The 14,767-nt window shown below is 54.0% G+C and overlaps 1 protein-coding gene across 8 annotated transcripts in view; it reads right to left on the reverse strand.

Annotated features, from left to right (window-relative positions):
- The window catches only part of SPAG9 (sperm associated antigen 9), a 74,108-nt gene that overhangs the window by 19,399 nt on the left and 39,942 nt on the right, over positions 1-14,767 (reverse strand). For 4 of the 8 annotated variants that reach the window (XM_029079892.1, XM_029079890.1, XM_029079888.2 and 1 more), the window contains 10 exons: positions 12,171-12,378; positions 11,197-11,293; positions 9,855-9,976; positions 7,370-7,381; positions 4,685-4,742; positions 3,489-3,641; positions 3,095-3,146; positions 2,016-2,146; positions 1,726-1,782; positions 594-770 (listed from right to left, as the gene is read on the reverse strand). In XM_029079892.1, coding sequence (XP_028935725.1) covers positions 594-770; positions 1,726-1,782; positions 2,016-2,146; positions 3,095-3,146; positions 3,489-3,641; positions 4,685-4,742; positions 7,370-7,381; positions 9,855-9,976; positions 11,197-11,293; positions 12,171-12,378 — 1,067 coding nt within the window. The remainder of the gene's footprint in view (positions 1-593; positions 771-1,725; positions 1,783-2,015; positions 2,147-3,094; positions 3,147-3,488; positions 3,642-4,684; positions 4,743-7,369; positions 7,382-9,854; positions 9,977-11,196; positions 11,294-12,170; positions 12,379-14,767) is intronic. The other 4 variants (XM_029079891.1, XM_029079887.2, XM_029079889.2 and 1 more) reach the window with 1 other exon arrangement.

Here is a 14,767-nt window from a genome sequence, read left to right on the forward strand (position 1 = left end):
GGGGAGCTTGTTATAACTCTCTGGTGCCTGGCCAACTCACTTCGAAGCAAGTAACTTTCACAGGTCAAGGGAGACCACCGTCCCCCGACTTCCTCGGGGTTCCCCTGGAGCCTCCCCTGATGGATCCGGAGGTTTTAGCCAGAGTTCACCACGTGGTTGGGTTAATGGGACCTGTTTTCGAGTTTCCCTGGGTCTTTCCTTCTCCTCCTCCTCTCACGCCCCAGGACGTGGTATAAAATCCACTTGTCAGCTGTGTGACTTTGGGCGAGTCCCTTCACTTCTCTGGGCCTCAGTGACCTCATCTGTAAAATGGGGATTAAGATCGTGAGCCCCACGTGGGACAACCTGCTGACCTTGTACCTAACCCAGCGCTTAGAACAGTGCTTGGAACGTAGTAAGCGCTTAACAACTGCGATCATCATCATCGCTATTTAATCGCAGCAAAGCTGCAGCAAGTACACAGGGAGCCCAAGGAGGACCTCGGCGACTTGATCTCTCCCGGGGAGAACCCACTGAAGCCAGAGTTCCCCGCGCTGGCTTCCGAACAGTGCCGACTCTCAGTCCCGCCACGGCCCAGCTCACCAACCACTTACTCTTCACTGAGGAAGTCAAAGGCTTTGGATTTGTCCCCCGGGAGTTGGGATAAGGTGCTGCTCCTCTTCTTGACCGACGGGGTCACGTGGGAGGTGGGGGCGTTGTACTTCAGGTTGACCGGCGGCTCGGCTGGCTTCTTCGACGTGTTGCTCGAAGAGCTGAAGAGCCGACTGAAGCTGCAACGACAGCAACACCGTGTCCGTCTGGAAAGCTGGGCCTGGGCGTCCCGCCCCATCTTCCCACGCGGTCAGATCACCCCAAACTGCTTTCCGGAGCACCGGGTTAGAAGCCGGGACCACCAACTGCAGCCACCCGCAGCCAGGCTGGGGACGGTCGGCCCCCTGGGCCCCTGAATCTGCCAACGCGAGCCTCCTGTTGAGGTTCCCCGGGCACAGAGAGAAGAAGAGCCGTCGTGGGGTACAGCACCCTCAGGCCCCAGACCTACACTCAAAGCAGCCCCCAAAGAAGGTGAAACCGTGGCTCGGGAGGTCCAGGGGGCTCCCCCACGATTCCCCCTTAGATTCCAAAGACAAGAATCGGCGTGTCCTCGAATCATTTAACCGCCGAGTGGGAAAGGGAGATCCATAGCCAAGAGGAAATCTGCAAGCGCCGGACCACACGGTAATCATGGCATAATCACAGGCAAGCCCACACACCAACACAATTCCCAACATTTAGTTTTAGAATTCTCCTTATCCGTAGATAAGTCAACCAGGGAACCTAACACCACATGGCCCAGGTCCTCTTCGGCTCCAAGGGCAATGATGTCCCAGAGGCGTGACGGGACTTTGGCATTCAACTCCAATAAGCGCATATGCAGTGTTACGGGATGCAGCTTACGATATCATTTTTTTGGGGGGGGGGTCTTCAAGAGCAGCCTTACCCAGTTGGCATTCTAAGTGTTTGAAAAGAAAGATTCTATTTAGTGACCTTTACCCCACAGCAGAAGAAAACCTGAACCGAATGAAGGAACGATTACGACCACCAGTGCAGAGAACCAACGCTGCTGGCACCAGACAGCTTTTAATCCACGGTTTGAGTTCCCACTCGGAAATGGTCCTCGCTCCCCCCAGCCCCCGGCTTTCCCTCTCCGCCCTGTTCGAGCTCCCGATGCCGGTTCCTGGTACTTACAACTGCCAGATGCTGGATCTTTTTTTTTCCTGCATGGCTGGGTTTTCTCTCGAAGCTCTAAAGGAGGGAGGAATTGGATAGAAACAGCAATCGGCAGCAGTCTCGGGGGATGCCGCTCACCCATCTGGGTAGGCGGATGATCCGACCCAGAGGCAGCGGGAGCCCGAACCCCCCAAACCGTCCGAATTCCGGGACCAGACGGCTCGGGTCCGGTGCCGCCGGGACCCCGCCGGCCGGGGGGCTCGGGCCAACCCGGGAAGGGGCCGCCACAAGCGGGTCCCGGTCCTGACCTGATCATCTCGGTCCACCGCACGGCCTCTTGGAGCTCCATCAGCCTCTCTTTATACTGGTTCCTCTCCATGAGGACCCGAGCCATCTCGACACGAGTAAAGCGCTTCCTCTGGGCGGTGGGGATGTCACTCTAAGGAGGAAGGAGGCGGAGGAGCCGTCAACGCCCGGCGGTCCCGTGGCCGTCGGGGTAAGGCACGGAGGCTCCCAGTGCTCTTGTGCATCTGGCCACCTTACAGCCCCGGGGCCTCCCCGACAAGCCCAGGAGCAACCGTTCGCGGATGACGGGAAATGACCTCACTGATGGTAGAGCAGGATCGAGGTACAGGGCTCCGAAACACGTCCCCCAACCCCTGGCTCTGTGCCACCCCCGGAGAACACGATGGAATACGCGCAGCAAGCCTACGGTCCCAGGACACGCCCGGTAGGGCTTCCAAAGGATCCTCTAGGGAACTCTGGCCAATCAAAATGTGCAACAAAAAAAGCTCCCGTCCCCGCAGAGTGCCCGCTTAACCCTCTGATGATCCATGGGTGTCCCCACTCTGGGCCCAGGCGTAGCAAGGCTAGGGGGTTGCCCTCAAATGATCCCAGGGCATTCTCAGAGTGGTCAATGGCCACGAGAATCTAGCTGAGACGGACGAACTACTCCAAGGGTGTGGGCAGCGTGGTTCCCCCCAGACCACTCCGCTGAGTTGCGGACTGCTTCTCGCAATAAAGGGCACCCTTCCTCCGGGGGTCTGGGCAAAGGAGATGGGGCGAACTCCAGGTTGATGGGGTGAAGCTGCTGAAACTCATGGAAGGAGAGGAAGGGGAGGCGAATGGGGTGGGCGAGGGGCAAGGAAGGGGGTGACTGGGGAAAGTGACGAGGATATCTGCCCCGAGCCGCTCTCCGCTCACTGGACCGGGAGGACCGTGCTCTGAGCGACTCGGGCGGTGGGAGCGGGCCCGCTTGGAGCTATGTGGCTAGCGTGGGATTATCCTCCGCTTTCTTCACGGCTTTATCTTCCCTGGGTGAGAACAACTGCGCAAGAGACCTTGGAAATAAAGCGTGCCTTCCCAGAGGCTAAAAAATTGTACCTACATCGTCATCATCTTTTGCTTTTTGCCTTGCTTCTTCAGCTTCCGCTCGAGCTCTAAAAGAGGACATCGTTCAGAAATCTAGTTAATGGAACTTTCCTTGAGCACAGAATCGCTAGACCAAGTTTTCCGGCTAAAATGTAAGCGTGAAGGTGGCCCGCCCAGGCGATGTTCATTTTCATTCATGCTTTCTGATAAGCTTCTTGGCCACAGGTGAGAGCCCGGCTACTACTGCTAACGCTAAGTTACGAGGCCAGAAAACGCTAGGCCGGTTGACTGTTTGCGGGGCCGGGGCTGGTGGCGGGGAAAGAGAGAGGAGGAAAGATTGAGGTCGGATGGAATGCAAGGGGCTCTAACTCTCTAAGCCAGATGAAGAGGGTGATAGGTGAGACACTCACTTGCGAAGCTCTTCTTCCAATTCCCTGTTCTTCTCCTCCAATTTCAGCTTGGCTTGCTTTATGGCCTCCAGTTCCCCCTGCAGCACATCCTTCTCACAGGTCAGCTCGTCCACTTTTGCTATCAAATCGTTCTTCACCACGTTCAGTGCATTTCTGGGCAAGGGGACCAAGGGAAAAGAGAGTCCTCACTACCGTCAGGGAGCACCGACAGGCCGCAGCAAACCACCGGGGTGGGTCCCGACAGGCTCCCCCGGCCACATTGGTCAGTGATCCCCAGAGGGATGGGAGAAGTCACTTTAGGCAGCAAGACAGGGTCTGCAGAGCCAAGTGTGGACCCCAGGACCTACGGCAGCCGGGGCAACGTCCCCGCCGGCGGACCGTGGGAGCCAGCAAGCCAAGAGCGAGGAACATCAGCACGGCTCCCTCCTAGCGGGGCTCACCTCTTTCTCCTTTGCCCTCGAACCTGGGGCCCCGCTGTCAGTAATTTAGGCCTTTATGTGGCAGACCCGTCCGCCCCAACCTAGATTTTGCACCTCGTGAGGGCCAGGGGCCGTGCTGGAACTGTTGAGCTTCAATTCACCCCAGTGCTTAGCGTGGTGTCTGCCACCTGGGAAAGGCTGAATAAGTAGTGCAACTAACTGACCGGGCCCCTGAGCGGGCTGGCGAGGGGGCAGGAACCTGGGAGAGGGTGCAAGGCACGGAGGAGGGACGGTTGCAACGACAGGGAAGCCGCTGGGCCTCCCTCCCACAGTCGGCGGTCAATGCTCTGAGGGTGGTGGGTGACTGTTCTCCTGTCTGTCTTCTGCCACAGAGAGGATGGCAAACCCGCCTGGGAAAGGGGAAGGGGAGTATCTGCCCAATTTTCTGATTGCCTGGTTAGGACTGCATCCCACCGGATTCCGTGAACAATTGCAAAATTGCACCGTTGAAAGCAACGCTCACGAGTTGCACGCTCAGAACGCACGACGGGTCCCTGACAGCCAAAATTATATTCAGTCACTCAGGAAGAAAATGCCTCCAAGTCAAAATTGGTCAGGATTGCAATAAATTTCAGCAACAGGACCTTTTTAAAGACTCTTTTTAGGGGATCACGGAGAAGGGCTGGGGTGAGATGTCCCAGCTTGGAGGAGGAATAGTGGGGGGGAGTGCTCCCAAACTTTGTGTTTGACCAGTGAAAACATCTCGTGAACACTTACTTGGTTTCCAACAGCTGAGTGTTTTCCAGGATAAGATTCTCAACCTCTCGGCCCATTCCTTTTGGGGGGTAGGGGGAAGAGAGAAAAAAAAGATGGGATTACAAGACAATAAACTAGACTTTTTCAGATGGTAATGAGTCAAACTCTCGGTTTCAATTCATGGCTTTTCTGAAATCTACCTCCAGTTTCAAATTAGCACCCTCCCTTGGGAATTGAGAAACAAGGCCTACGACTTCAAACCCAGGGATCATTTAGAACCGCGTTGGTTACAACTTGGTGGGATTTTTTTTCTCCCTCTGGACCAGGCCTCACCGACTGGAGAATTTGGACCTGTCGAAAGACCCCCCTCCTGACTTATCCACGGGTCGCCGCTCATCCACGAACCCAGTGAACAAGTGCCAAGATGAGGTGCTTGCAGCAATTCTGAAATACGGTGCATGGTGGGAATCTGGGAGAGGCTGGGGCTACCCGACACCAAGGACACCGATCGATCGTGACTGAAAAGGTCTGATGTCGCCCTTTTCAAGGGTAGAGTTAAGTGCCGAACTGCTCTATGAAGCGGAGCTTCTGGAAACCGGGGGGGCAAGATGGGAAGGCTGCGAAAGCCCTACAGATACCTTGAGGCAGATGGAACCTTACCAAAGAAATTAGGGACTTAGGGCCCGTGCGTTCCATGGAGAGCCAAAACAAAGGATGAGAAACATTGCAGGCAAAAAGCGGGATGAATGAGATGAAAAATCTGTCAGGATCACGAGCGGTGTGAAAAGGAAAGTGAACATGGAAGGCTTCCAATCAAAGGTTACTGCACATTGTAAATGGTCAGGCAAGAGAGAAATGCTGAAGGAGGAGGAGGAGGAGGAGGAGGAGGAGGAGCAGGAGGAGGCAGGCCAACTAAACTGAAAACAGTTGCTGCTTTTGTGTCACTCAAGACAACTTCCTAGTTATAAAACTTTTCCACTAAGGCTACCCCAAACAAAAAAAGGTTTCTCTACTGCATAAGAAAATTAAGCCCACTGGTGCTAAAAGTCTCCCATGGGTCCAGCCCATCGGGCCTTTTCCTATAAAGAAAGCACTGGCCTCAGACTTTAAAGAACCCCAAACGGAAAATGGTAAGCACGACACCTGCAGAGCGGGATCTCCCGCGATGGAAATAAATTTTAGGCTGAATAATCTAGGCTGTCCCAGTGAAAAAAGAGAAAAACCCACCCCAAACCATTCCCAACAGCTTCTAGGAATGGTTTGGGTATTTCTGGGAGCAGAAGTCTTATACCTCGTCCCCAAGGCCAGGGAGGAAGGAAGGGAGGACTCCCAAACACAGGAGAGAATGGAACTGGGACAAGGCCGAAGGCCCCTGGCAAGCCAACTGAGAAAGATCTTCTACAGTCTATTTAGATTTTTTAGAAGAGGTAAAAATTGGCAAAACAAGCAAGTGTCAGCAAAGCCGCATGCCCAGGGTGCCACACCTGCCATGGGTTTTCTGATGGACCTCCCGATTTGGGCTCAAATTCGCCTGGGGCAAGCCCAGTGCGCTGGTGGCACCAGCCCTGGGCACACGGTGCCATGCTGATTTACGCCCTCCCGGCACCACTCGGGGAACCCTGAGGGCGGGACACCTGCCCGACTGACAGATGTCCTTTCTGGCTCTTGCGGCCAGCCCCTCGGCGGGCTGCTGCTCTGGGGAGCTTCCCGGTAGTCCCGGGGGTGGTTCGGAGGGACAGCCACCTAAATCGACGGATGGGTGGGCTGGCCTAAACGTCCGATCAGGGTGCAGCACGTGCACTGCATCGCCGGGCCAAATCCCACGCGGGTCGGGTTTTCTGTGGAAGCCCAGAGACTTCCCACAGAGGGGACGGGCTGCAGACCGCCCTTCTGACGGGAGGGTGCCTCTGCCTGTGGCATTCAGCAGCAAGTGGGTTTGGGATTGGGTCTTCTCACGGGCTCTGGTTGCTGCCCTTATCCCAGTCAGCCACTGGTTCGGACTTGGGGATCTTGCTAAGTTACCCTGCAGACGACCCCCAGGGAAACGGTCAAACTCTTGGTCTGAATTGACAAATGTAAAAATCGGAGTAGGAGATTGTGCCGGGGCCAAAACTGCTCATTAGAAATCCCTCCAAGGTCCCGCCATCTTTCAGGTAGTCAACCTCTGCAGGTATCTCCAAAAATCTCCCAAATGCAGCCTCAAAAGGATTCCAGGGGTAGAAAGAGTGACTTACCCTAGTAAGCTTTATTATTTTCCCATCACACTACCCAGTAGAGGGAGCCGGGTTCTAATCCCGGCTCCGCTACTTGTCTGATGCGTGACCTTGGGCAAGTCACTTCACTTCTCTGCGCCTCAGTCCCCTCATCTACAAAATGGGAATTAATTCTCTGAGCACCATGGGGGACACCGACCGTGTCCGACCTGACTAGCTTGTCTCCACCCCTGTGCTTACAACAGTGCCCGGCACACAAGAAGCGCTCAACAAATACCATAAAAATAAAAAAGGGGCCGGTATCTACAGCTAGGGTCAGCAGTCAGTTAGTTTCCTTGCCAAAGGTAACAGCTCGGGGGACAGCTGAGAGGCTGAATGGGTACGGAGGTGTCTCTAAGCGGACAGACGCGGCGAGCGCACTGGATGAGAATAGCAGCCAGAAATGCGGAGCTGTGGGCGCGGCAGCCCGGGTGGATTCCGAAGACATACACACCAGAATATTCCCCTGGGTGAGCAGCCCAAGAGAAAAAAAAAAAAAAGATCGGAGAATTCCAATTAGCATGCTTGAGGAAACCACCAACTAATCTTACATTAATTTGGAATGAAAGGAAGGCCGTTAATCCAACCAGAAAGATCACGCCTAGGCAGGGGTGAGAAATTTACAGTAACACACATTACGAGGGAAGACACGTGCATTCACGTACTACAGTGAAACTGAAAACCCATCCAAGCAAACCCACAACATTTTCAACCTAGACGGACCTTGGGGAACGGTCCCTTAAAAAGACATAATGGCTCACTGAGTTCTGCACATTTGAATGCTACGGATTTTCTTTCTTTTGGAAAAGAACCAATGCCCCTTTCTGACCCGTAGGGAAAATCTCCCAACGGGGGATGTGTAACTCCACTCCTAAAAAGGTTTCACCTGGACCCTCTCTTCCACTTCCCCCAAGACGGCCCAGATCTAGAGAAGCAGGGTGGCCAGGTAGAAGACAACAGGGGCCTGGGAGTCAGAGGACCTTCTTCTTCTTTTTTGTTCTTACGGCGGTAGTTGTTAAGTGCTTACTATGTGTAAGGCACTGTTTTGGTTTTTTTTTTATGGTATCTGTGAAGCCCTCACTATTGCCAGGAACTGTTTTACACACTGGAGTGGATACAAGTTAATCAGGTTGGACACAGTCCCCGTCCCACACGGGGCTCAGAGTCTTAATTCCCATTTTACAGATGAGGTAACTGAGGCTCAGAGAAGTGCCACAGGTCATAGAGTAGACAAGTGGGGGAACTGGGATTAGAACTCATTTCCTTCCGACTACAGAGCCCATGCTCTATCCACTAAGCCCCACTGCTTCTTTGGGTTCGAATCCCGGCTCCACCACTTGTCTGCTGAGTTGCCCCGGGCACGTCCTTTCACTTCTCTGTGCCTCGGTTCCCTCAGCGGCAAAATGGGGAACCAGTACCTGTTCTCCCTCCTTTTGGTACTGTGAGTCCCATGTGGGACCTGATTATCTTGTAACTACCCCAGCGCGCAGTGCTTGCCACGTAGTAAGAACTTAATTAATACTCAAGCATTATTATTACAGAGCCGGAGAGGTGCGGCCTCTCCCACAGAGTTCCGCGCCAAGATGGCCCCGGAGGTTGAGCCTCCAACCCCCGCTGCCCGGCATCCCCGACTGATGGGGCTGTTCTCCCATGCAACGCCCCATCTCCCACCTGAGGACCACCGTTTCCACCCGGGGCCTGGGTTCGGGCAACGGAAAGGTTCTCTAAATCCTCCAGCCCCGATGACTGAACCCCTACTGCTGCGCCCTTCCAGAAACAGATTCCTCGCTTTTCTCCCCGTGAGTGCCGACTGAACACCGAACGGCTTGGGAAGCGGCAGCTTTCACGGGAGCAATCGCATAGGGAAATGGCTCCCTGGGACGGTTTCGCTCGAGGGGTATCTGTCCCCATGAACACGTCAGTCAGTTTTCACAGGCGCAGGGGATCCCTACATTGTTCCCTATGGTCAAAACCGGGCATATCACCTTCCGTCTTGTACTGCCATGGAAGTTACCTCACTCACGACCCGTAAGTGTTCGATTATCTGCCTCTACCCAGTTCTGCTGGAATGAGGCTGCTCCCTGAGAAGCCCGGCTGTAACACCGCCAGGGAATCAGTCAGTCGGCCGATGGCATGTACTGAGTGCTTACCGTGAGCACAGCACTGTACTAAGCGCTTGGGAAAGGACAATATTATAATGCAACGGACATATTCCCCGCCCAAAACGAGCCCACAGTCTAGGAGTCTGTAGAGGACTAGAATCTACAGGGTCTGGCCCCATATTCTCTCCACCCAGAGAAACCCCTCTGCCCACCCTTGGCCCAGTGCCGCTGCCGCCCAATCGGGCAACGCCCTCCAACACAGTGACCCCGTGTAGCACGAATACCTCGACACGCCTCTCCCTCCACGCGGGTGAGCACACGGTCCCCGCGTTCTGGAAGGGCTGGGTGTCTGGGACAGCGCTTAGAGCAACCTGGGAGGCTTACGGCGACCTTTCCCAAGGGATGGAGGGATGGAGGCATGGATGGACGATGGATGGATGGGAGCCTCAAATCCGAGTTTTCAACCTGCCCCGAGGAACGTTTCAGGAGTGGCAAAGACCAATCCAACCTCGAAGTCCTCTATCCTCGGGGTGGGGTGGGAGAGGAGTGTTACAGCTGCAGCGGCCGGGCACCGCAGGGCAAGGGATCATTGTAAACAGTGCACTCTGAGAGGGAGAGAACTCCTTCTCGGGTCTGGGCCAAACCGCGGTGGCTCGCAACTCTCCGGCCCGCACGAGGTCAGCAAGGCTCCCAGAAATGCCATCGCCGTTGGTCGTTACCTCTGTCCGTGACCTCGCTTTTTCCAAAAACTGAACCGGCTCGGGGAATGGGGGAGAGAGCAGTGATAGTCAACGAGCGAAAGGGATGGCGTTTGTGAAAGAAGACAAGCCACTGTACCCAGCAGATCGGCGCCTTCGTCCACGTCGCCGATCAGGCCCGAGCCCGCCGAAGACAGTTCTTCAAAGAGGGATTCTGTGTTTCGGTCAAAGGCTTTGTTCTCTATTCCTTTGGTGGGTGTGCTAGGAACAGAAGAGGAGGGAAACGAGATTCTCTTACCAACATGAAAAATGACTACCTGGGCCGAGAGAGAGAGTGTGTCTGTGTGTGGGTGTGTGTCGGGGGAAGGGGCCCGGGGAAGCACGGGCCTGGGAGCCAGAGGACCTGGGTTCTAAACCCAGTTCCACCACCTCTCGGCTGTGGGGACCTGGGGCAAGTCACCTCGCTTCTCCGAGCCTCCGCATAACTGCAAAATGGGGATTCGACAGCTATTCTTCCTCCTATTTGGACTGCAAGTCCCATGTGAGACAGGGACTGCATCTGGCCTAATTAACCTGTATCTATCGCAGTACTCAGAACAGGGCTTGACACATATTAAGCACTCAACAGATACATAAAAAAATGACAATTGGTATTAAATGCAACTCGAGGATTTGGCTTCCGGGACCCGTCGTCCCCTTGGGCACAACCACCCCCACGGCTCTGCCTTGCTTGCTGAGGAGAAACACAGGCAACTCTGCTGGTGGGCACTTATTTCTCTTCTTTGTACCCTGCTTTGTGCCCTTGGCAGCTGGACTTTCGGTCTGATTGTCAATCACGTATCTGTGTTTGTTCTGCCTCTGCAATTAGATTGTAAGCTCCTCGAAGGCAGGAACCAGTCCTTGTTCTTTTTTTTAATGGTATTTGGTAAGTGCTCATCCCAGGCCCTGCACTAAGTGCTGGGGCACATACAAGCCGCTCAGGTTGGATGCAGTCCACGTCCCTCGTGGGGCTCACGGTCTTAATCCCCAATTTGCAGATGAGGGAACCGAGGCACAGCGAAGTGAAGTGATCTGCTCAAGGTCACACAGCAGGCAAGCGGCGGAGCCGGGATTAGAACCCAGGTTTTTCCGACACCCAGGCCCGTGCTCTATCCACTGGGCCGCGCTGCTTCTCGATTCTCCCTCGGTAATTCCCGGGGCATCTAGGACCTCGCTCTCAATGAAAGGAACTCTGGACAAGCCCAGTTGGGGGTTATAACAAGGAGTGATTGCAGATGGTTCTGTCTAGATTGGCCAACCCTGGTGACGATAGGTGGCAATTTTCTCTCAGAGATGAAGTGTAAATCCCCCTCCCTGCTTAGGATCTGTACTCCGCTAGTCCCCTCTCCTCGGTCTTTCCCACTTTGTAGAGGGAGATCTCTATCCCAATCTGGAGGATAACGAGGGCCTGCAGAGATTCCCAGGAGTACCGCAGGAAGTACCTGGAGCCTTTATAGCCACTGAGGTCTTTATCCATATCCAGCTCAGGGGTCGACTCGATGATCGCTTGAACTTCGGACTTCTCATTTTCACCGGCGCCTTGGGAAGAACGGACCGCAGATGCTGTTACCTGCTGTTAAGGGCCTGAGACGGGTCTAGACCCGGCGGCCCGCCATTCCAGATAGGGAACCGTCGCTGCTTGCAGGTTTGCCACGTGGCGGGTTTGGGCTGCCCCGCTCCAGCTCTCAGGGAACGGTGAGAACAAAAGGGGTTCCACTTCACAGAGGGGGCCGGGCGAAAGTGTCGGTGCTGCACCGGACTCCTTTCTCAAGCTCGGGGACACTGTCTGGGCGGAGACACCCCCGACAGGCCTCGTCCACCCACTTGGGCAGAAATGGACCTACGGCCCGAGGGGTGCGGGGAAGCAGCAGTGCCTTGGGGCCTCTCGGTTTTGCAGCCCCCTCCCCGCGACCTGAATCTCGGCTTCCGTGCGTCCCGGGGGAATGAAGGCAAAGACCCCAGGCGGAAAGAAAGCAGGAACGACAAGCGTCCGAGGGGCACCCTGGAGGTGGTGACCTCCAGGCTTCCCTGCCTTTCCCGTGGCCCAGAGACCAAGCTCCGGCCCCCAACTGGTGGTGGCCTCCGGCCTTGGGAGTCAAAGAGCTGCCCGTGGCTGGTGACCGGCGGTTCAGCCCTTGGACCCCAGGAAGGGGCAGAGCAAAGCACCGGAAAGCTCAAGTCGGGTCCCTGAATCCAACGCTTCCCCACTGACCACAACTTCTTGAGGGAACCGAGGCACTGGCTTTCGAATTGCCAGCTTTCTGTCTGCCGTCCATTAGTCCTTTTAGCCTTAATGGGGTGCCCCTAACCAGGGCCCCCTGCCAAGTTTAATCTTCCCTCTGACGTCCCCTCTAGGTGGAAGAGCTGGGATTTCCCACAGGCCTCCCGGGCCCTTTGGCAGCCCAGGACCACTTACCGGTGGACACGGTCCTTGTTTCTTGGGCCGCCTGCACGTCGATGTGCTTGCTGGCGTCGGTCTGGCCCGGTGCATCTGCGGTCTTGGCAAAGCCTTCATTTTCCTCCTTCAGGGGGGTGTCGACGGGGAGCGCGGCCCCGTCGGAAGGAGCGGTGGAGGCCGGAGTGGTAGACTTCGAACCTCCCTGGCTGACATCGGAGAGTTCATCCTAAAAAATGGGGGTAAACATGGGAAAAGTCAGTCCCCAGCCCTGCTACCCCAAGTAGGCCAAAGAAGTGTGGCCTAGTGGACTGATCAGGGGCCTGGGAGTCAGAAGGAACAATCCCGGTTCCACCATTTCTCTGCTGTGTGACCTTGGGCAAAGTCACTTAGCTTCTCTGTGGTTCAGTTACCTCATCTGTAAAATGGGGATTAAGACCGTAAGCCCCAAGTGGGATAGGGACTCCGTCCAACCCGACTGGATTCTATCTACCCCGGAGCTTAGTACAGTGCCTGGCACAAAGTAAGTGGATGAACAAAAACCATAAATTAAAAAAAACTGCCTTTCAAAAAGCAGCCCTGAGGAATTGGGAGAGATGGGTGACCCAGAGGCCTGGAAGGGGGGAGAGCAGGAGGATTAGACAGTGAGGGGAGAGGGGAGGAAGCCCGGAGCATAACAGTAAGGGCTGCGGTTATGGCCCTCGGGTTTCTAGTCAAGGTGTGAAACTCCCCCAAAATCAGAGAGATAACACATTTCCTTTCTAAAACAAGTTTAACCACAGTAAAGGAATGTACAGCACTGAGAAGAAACCCACTGATTCTCAAATGAGAAAAAGTGTCCCAATGAGGATTCAAGTGCTGGTAGAATTTTCATTCTGCAGTTTGGTATTACTGTCAACGGTAAAGTCTGGTAACCCAGGCTACGGCTTCTCCAGAATGGGTTCCCAGCTCCACCACTTCCCTGCTGTGTGACCTTAGGCAAGTCACTTTGCTTCTCTGCTCCGCCGTCATCTCATGTGTCAAATGGTGATGATGACTGTGATTCCCACGTGAGACCTGGCCAGTGTCCAACCTGATTAATCGGTATCCACCTCAGCACTTAGTAAAGTGCCTGGCATATAGTAAGCACTTAAATACCATAAAAAAAACTGGGCTGCAGATTTGAAATATCTTTCAGTCAGTTGACAGTAATCATTGTTATTACTAGTAGAAGTAATAATGAGAAGAATCATAATTAAAGATACAAAAATTAACCTGGGCCAAAGGAAGGCACAAGCTGGTGCTGAATCAAAAATGAACCCCAATTCTGAGCCCAAGACCTTTTTTTTTCTTTTGGGGAAATCGGAGCTTCGAAAGCAGGTTTAAAACTGAACATCTGTCACAAGATATTAACTCAAGCCTATCGATATTTTCTCTAGCATGGGCTAATACCTTGGAAGGCTTTTCAAGATTGCTTTTGGGAGTAAATATCTACTGAGAATTAGAACGCTGGAGTCTTGGTTGAAAGGCATTCCAGGACTTAATGTTGTAAGAGTAATTAGGACGCGTCTCTGCAAAATTCGCCATCTCTTTTTAATATGGGATAGGCTGGGAAATGTCACGTGGTTTGCTTCAAATGACGGAGCAGAGGGAAGAAAAATTGGAAAGGTGTGGGAACAAAGAGATTTACACATAGAAGTGCAGGCGCCTGTGGGACTGTCTCTCAGGACCGCGGTGCCGGGAAGCTCACCAGTGAAAGTAACTCTAATGACAATGGGACACGGAGTGAATATTTATCTGAAGCCTGAGGAAATTATTTGGGGCATGAAAATACATGATATAAAACAGTATGTTGAGTCTACAGGTCATTCCAACGGGCCGGGGTGTCGGAATTGTAATTGTAAGGGATGCCCATTTTTGGCGGGGGTGGATGGATTCATCTCCAAAATAATAGGAAGCAGCATGGCCTAATGGATAGAGCTCGGGCCTGGAGTCAGAAGGACCTGGGTTCTAATCCCAGTCCTACATTTGTCTGCTGTGAGTCCTCGGGCAAGTCAACTCACCTCTTATAGCCTCCGTTACCTCATCTTTAAAATGGAGATTAAGACTGAGACCCCCTTGTGGGACAGGGACTGTTTCCAATTTGCTTGAATCCATCCCAGCCCTGAGTACGGAGCCTGGTACAGAGTAAGCTCTTAACAAATACCACAATTAATGAGCCAAACCGCTATCTTGCTGGTATAATCTCTCACCATATCCTGCCTGACTGGATTACTGCATCAGCCTCCTTTCTGATCTCCCATCCTCCTCTCTCTCCCAGTTTCAGTCTATACTTCACTCTACTGTCCGGATTATCTTTCTAAGGAAACGCTCTGGGCATGTCACTCCGCTCCTCAAAAATCTCCAGTGGTTGCCTATCAACCTTCGCATGAAGCAAAACTCACTCTTGGCTTCAGAGCTCTCCATCACCCATCCTACTTCACCTCCCTTCTCTCCTTCTATAGTCCAGCCCGCATACTCCGCTCCTCTGCCGCTAACCTCCTCACTGTCCCCCGTTCTCGCCTGTCCCGCCGTCGACCCCTGGCCCACCTCCTACCTCTGGCCTGGAACGCCCTCCCTCCTCACATCCGCCAAAGTCT

Source organism: Ornithorhynchus anatinus, chromosome 15 (assembly GCF_004115215.2).
Source record: "Ornithorhynchus anatinus isolate Pmale09 chromosome 15, mOrnAna1.pri.v4, whole genome shotgun sequence".
Lineage (NCBI taxonomy): Eukaryota > Metazoa > Chordata > Mammalia > Monotremata > Ornithorhynchidae > Ornithorhynchus > Ornithorhynchus anatinus.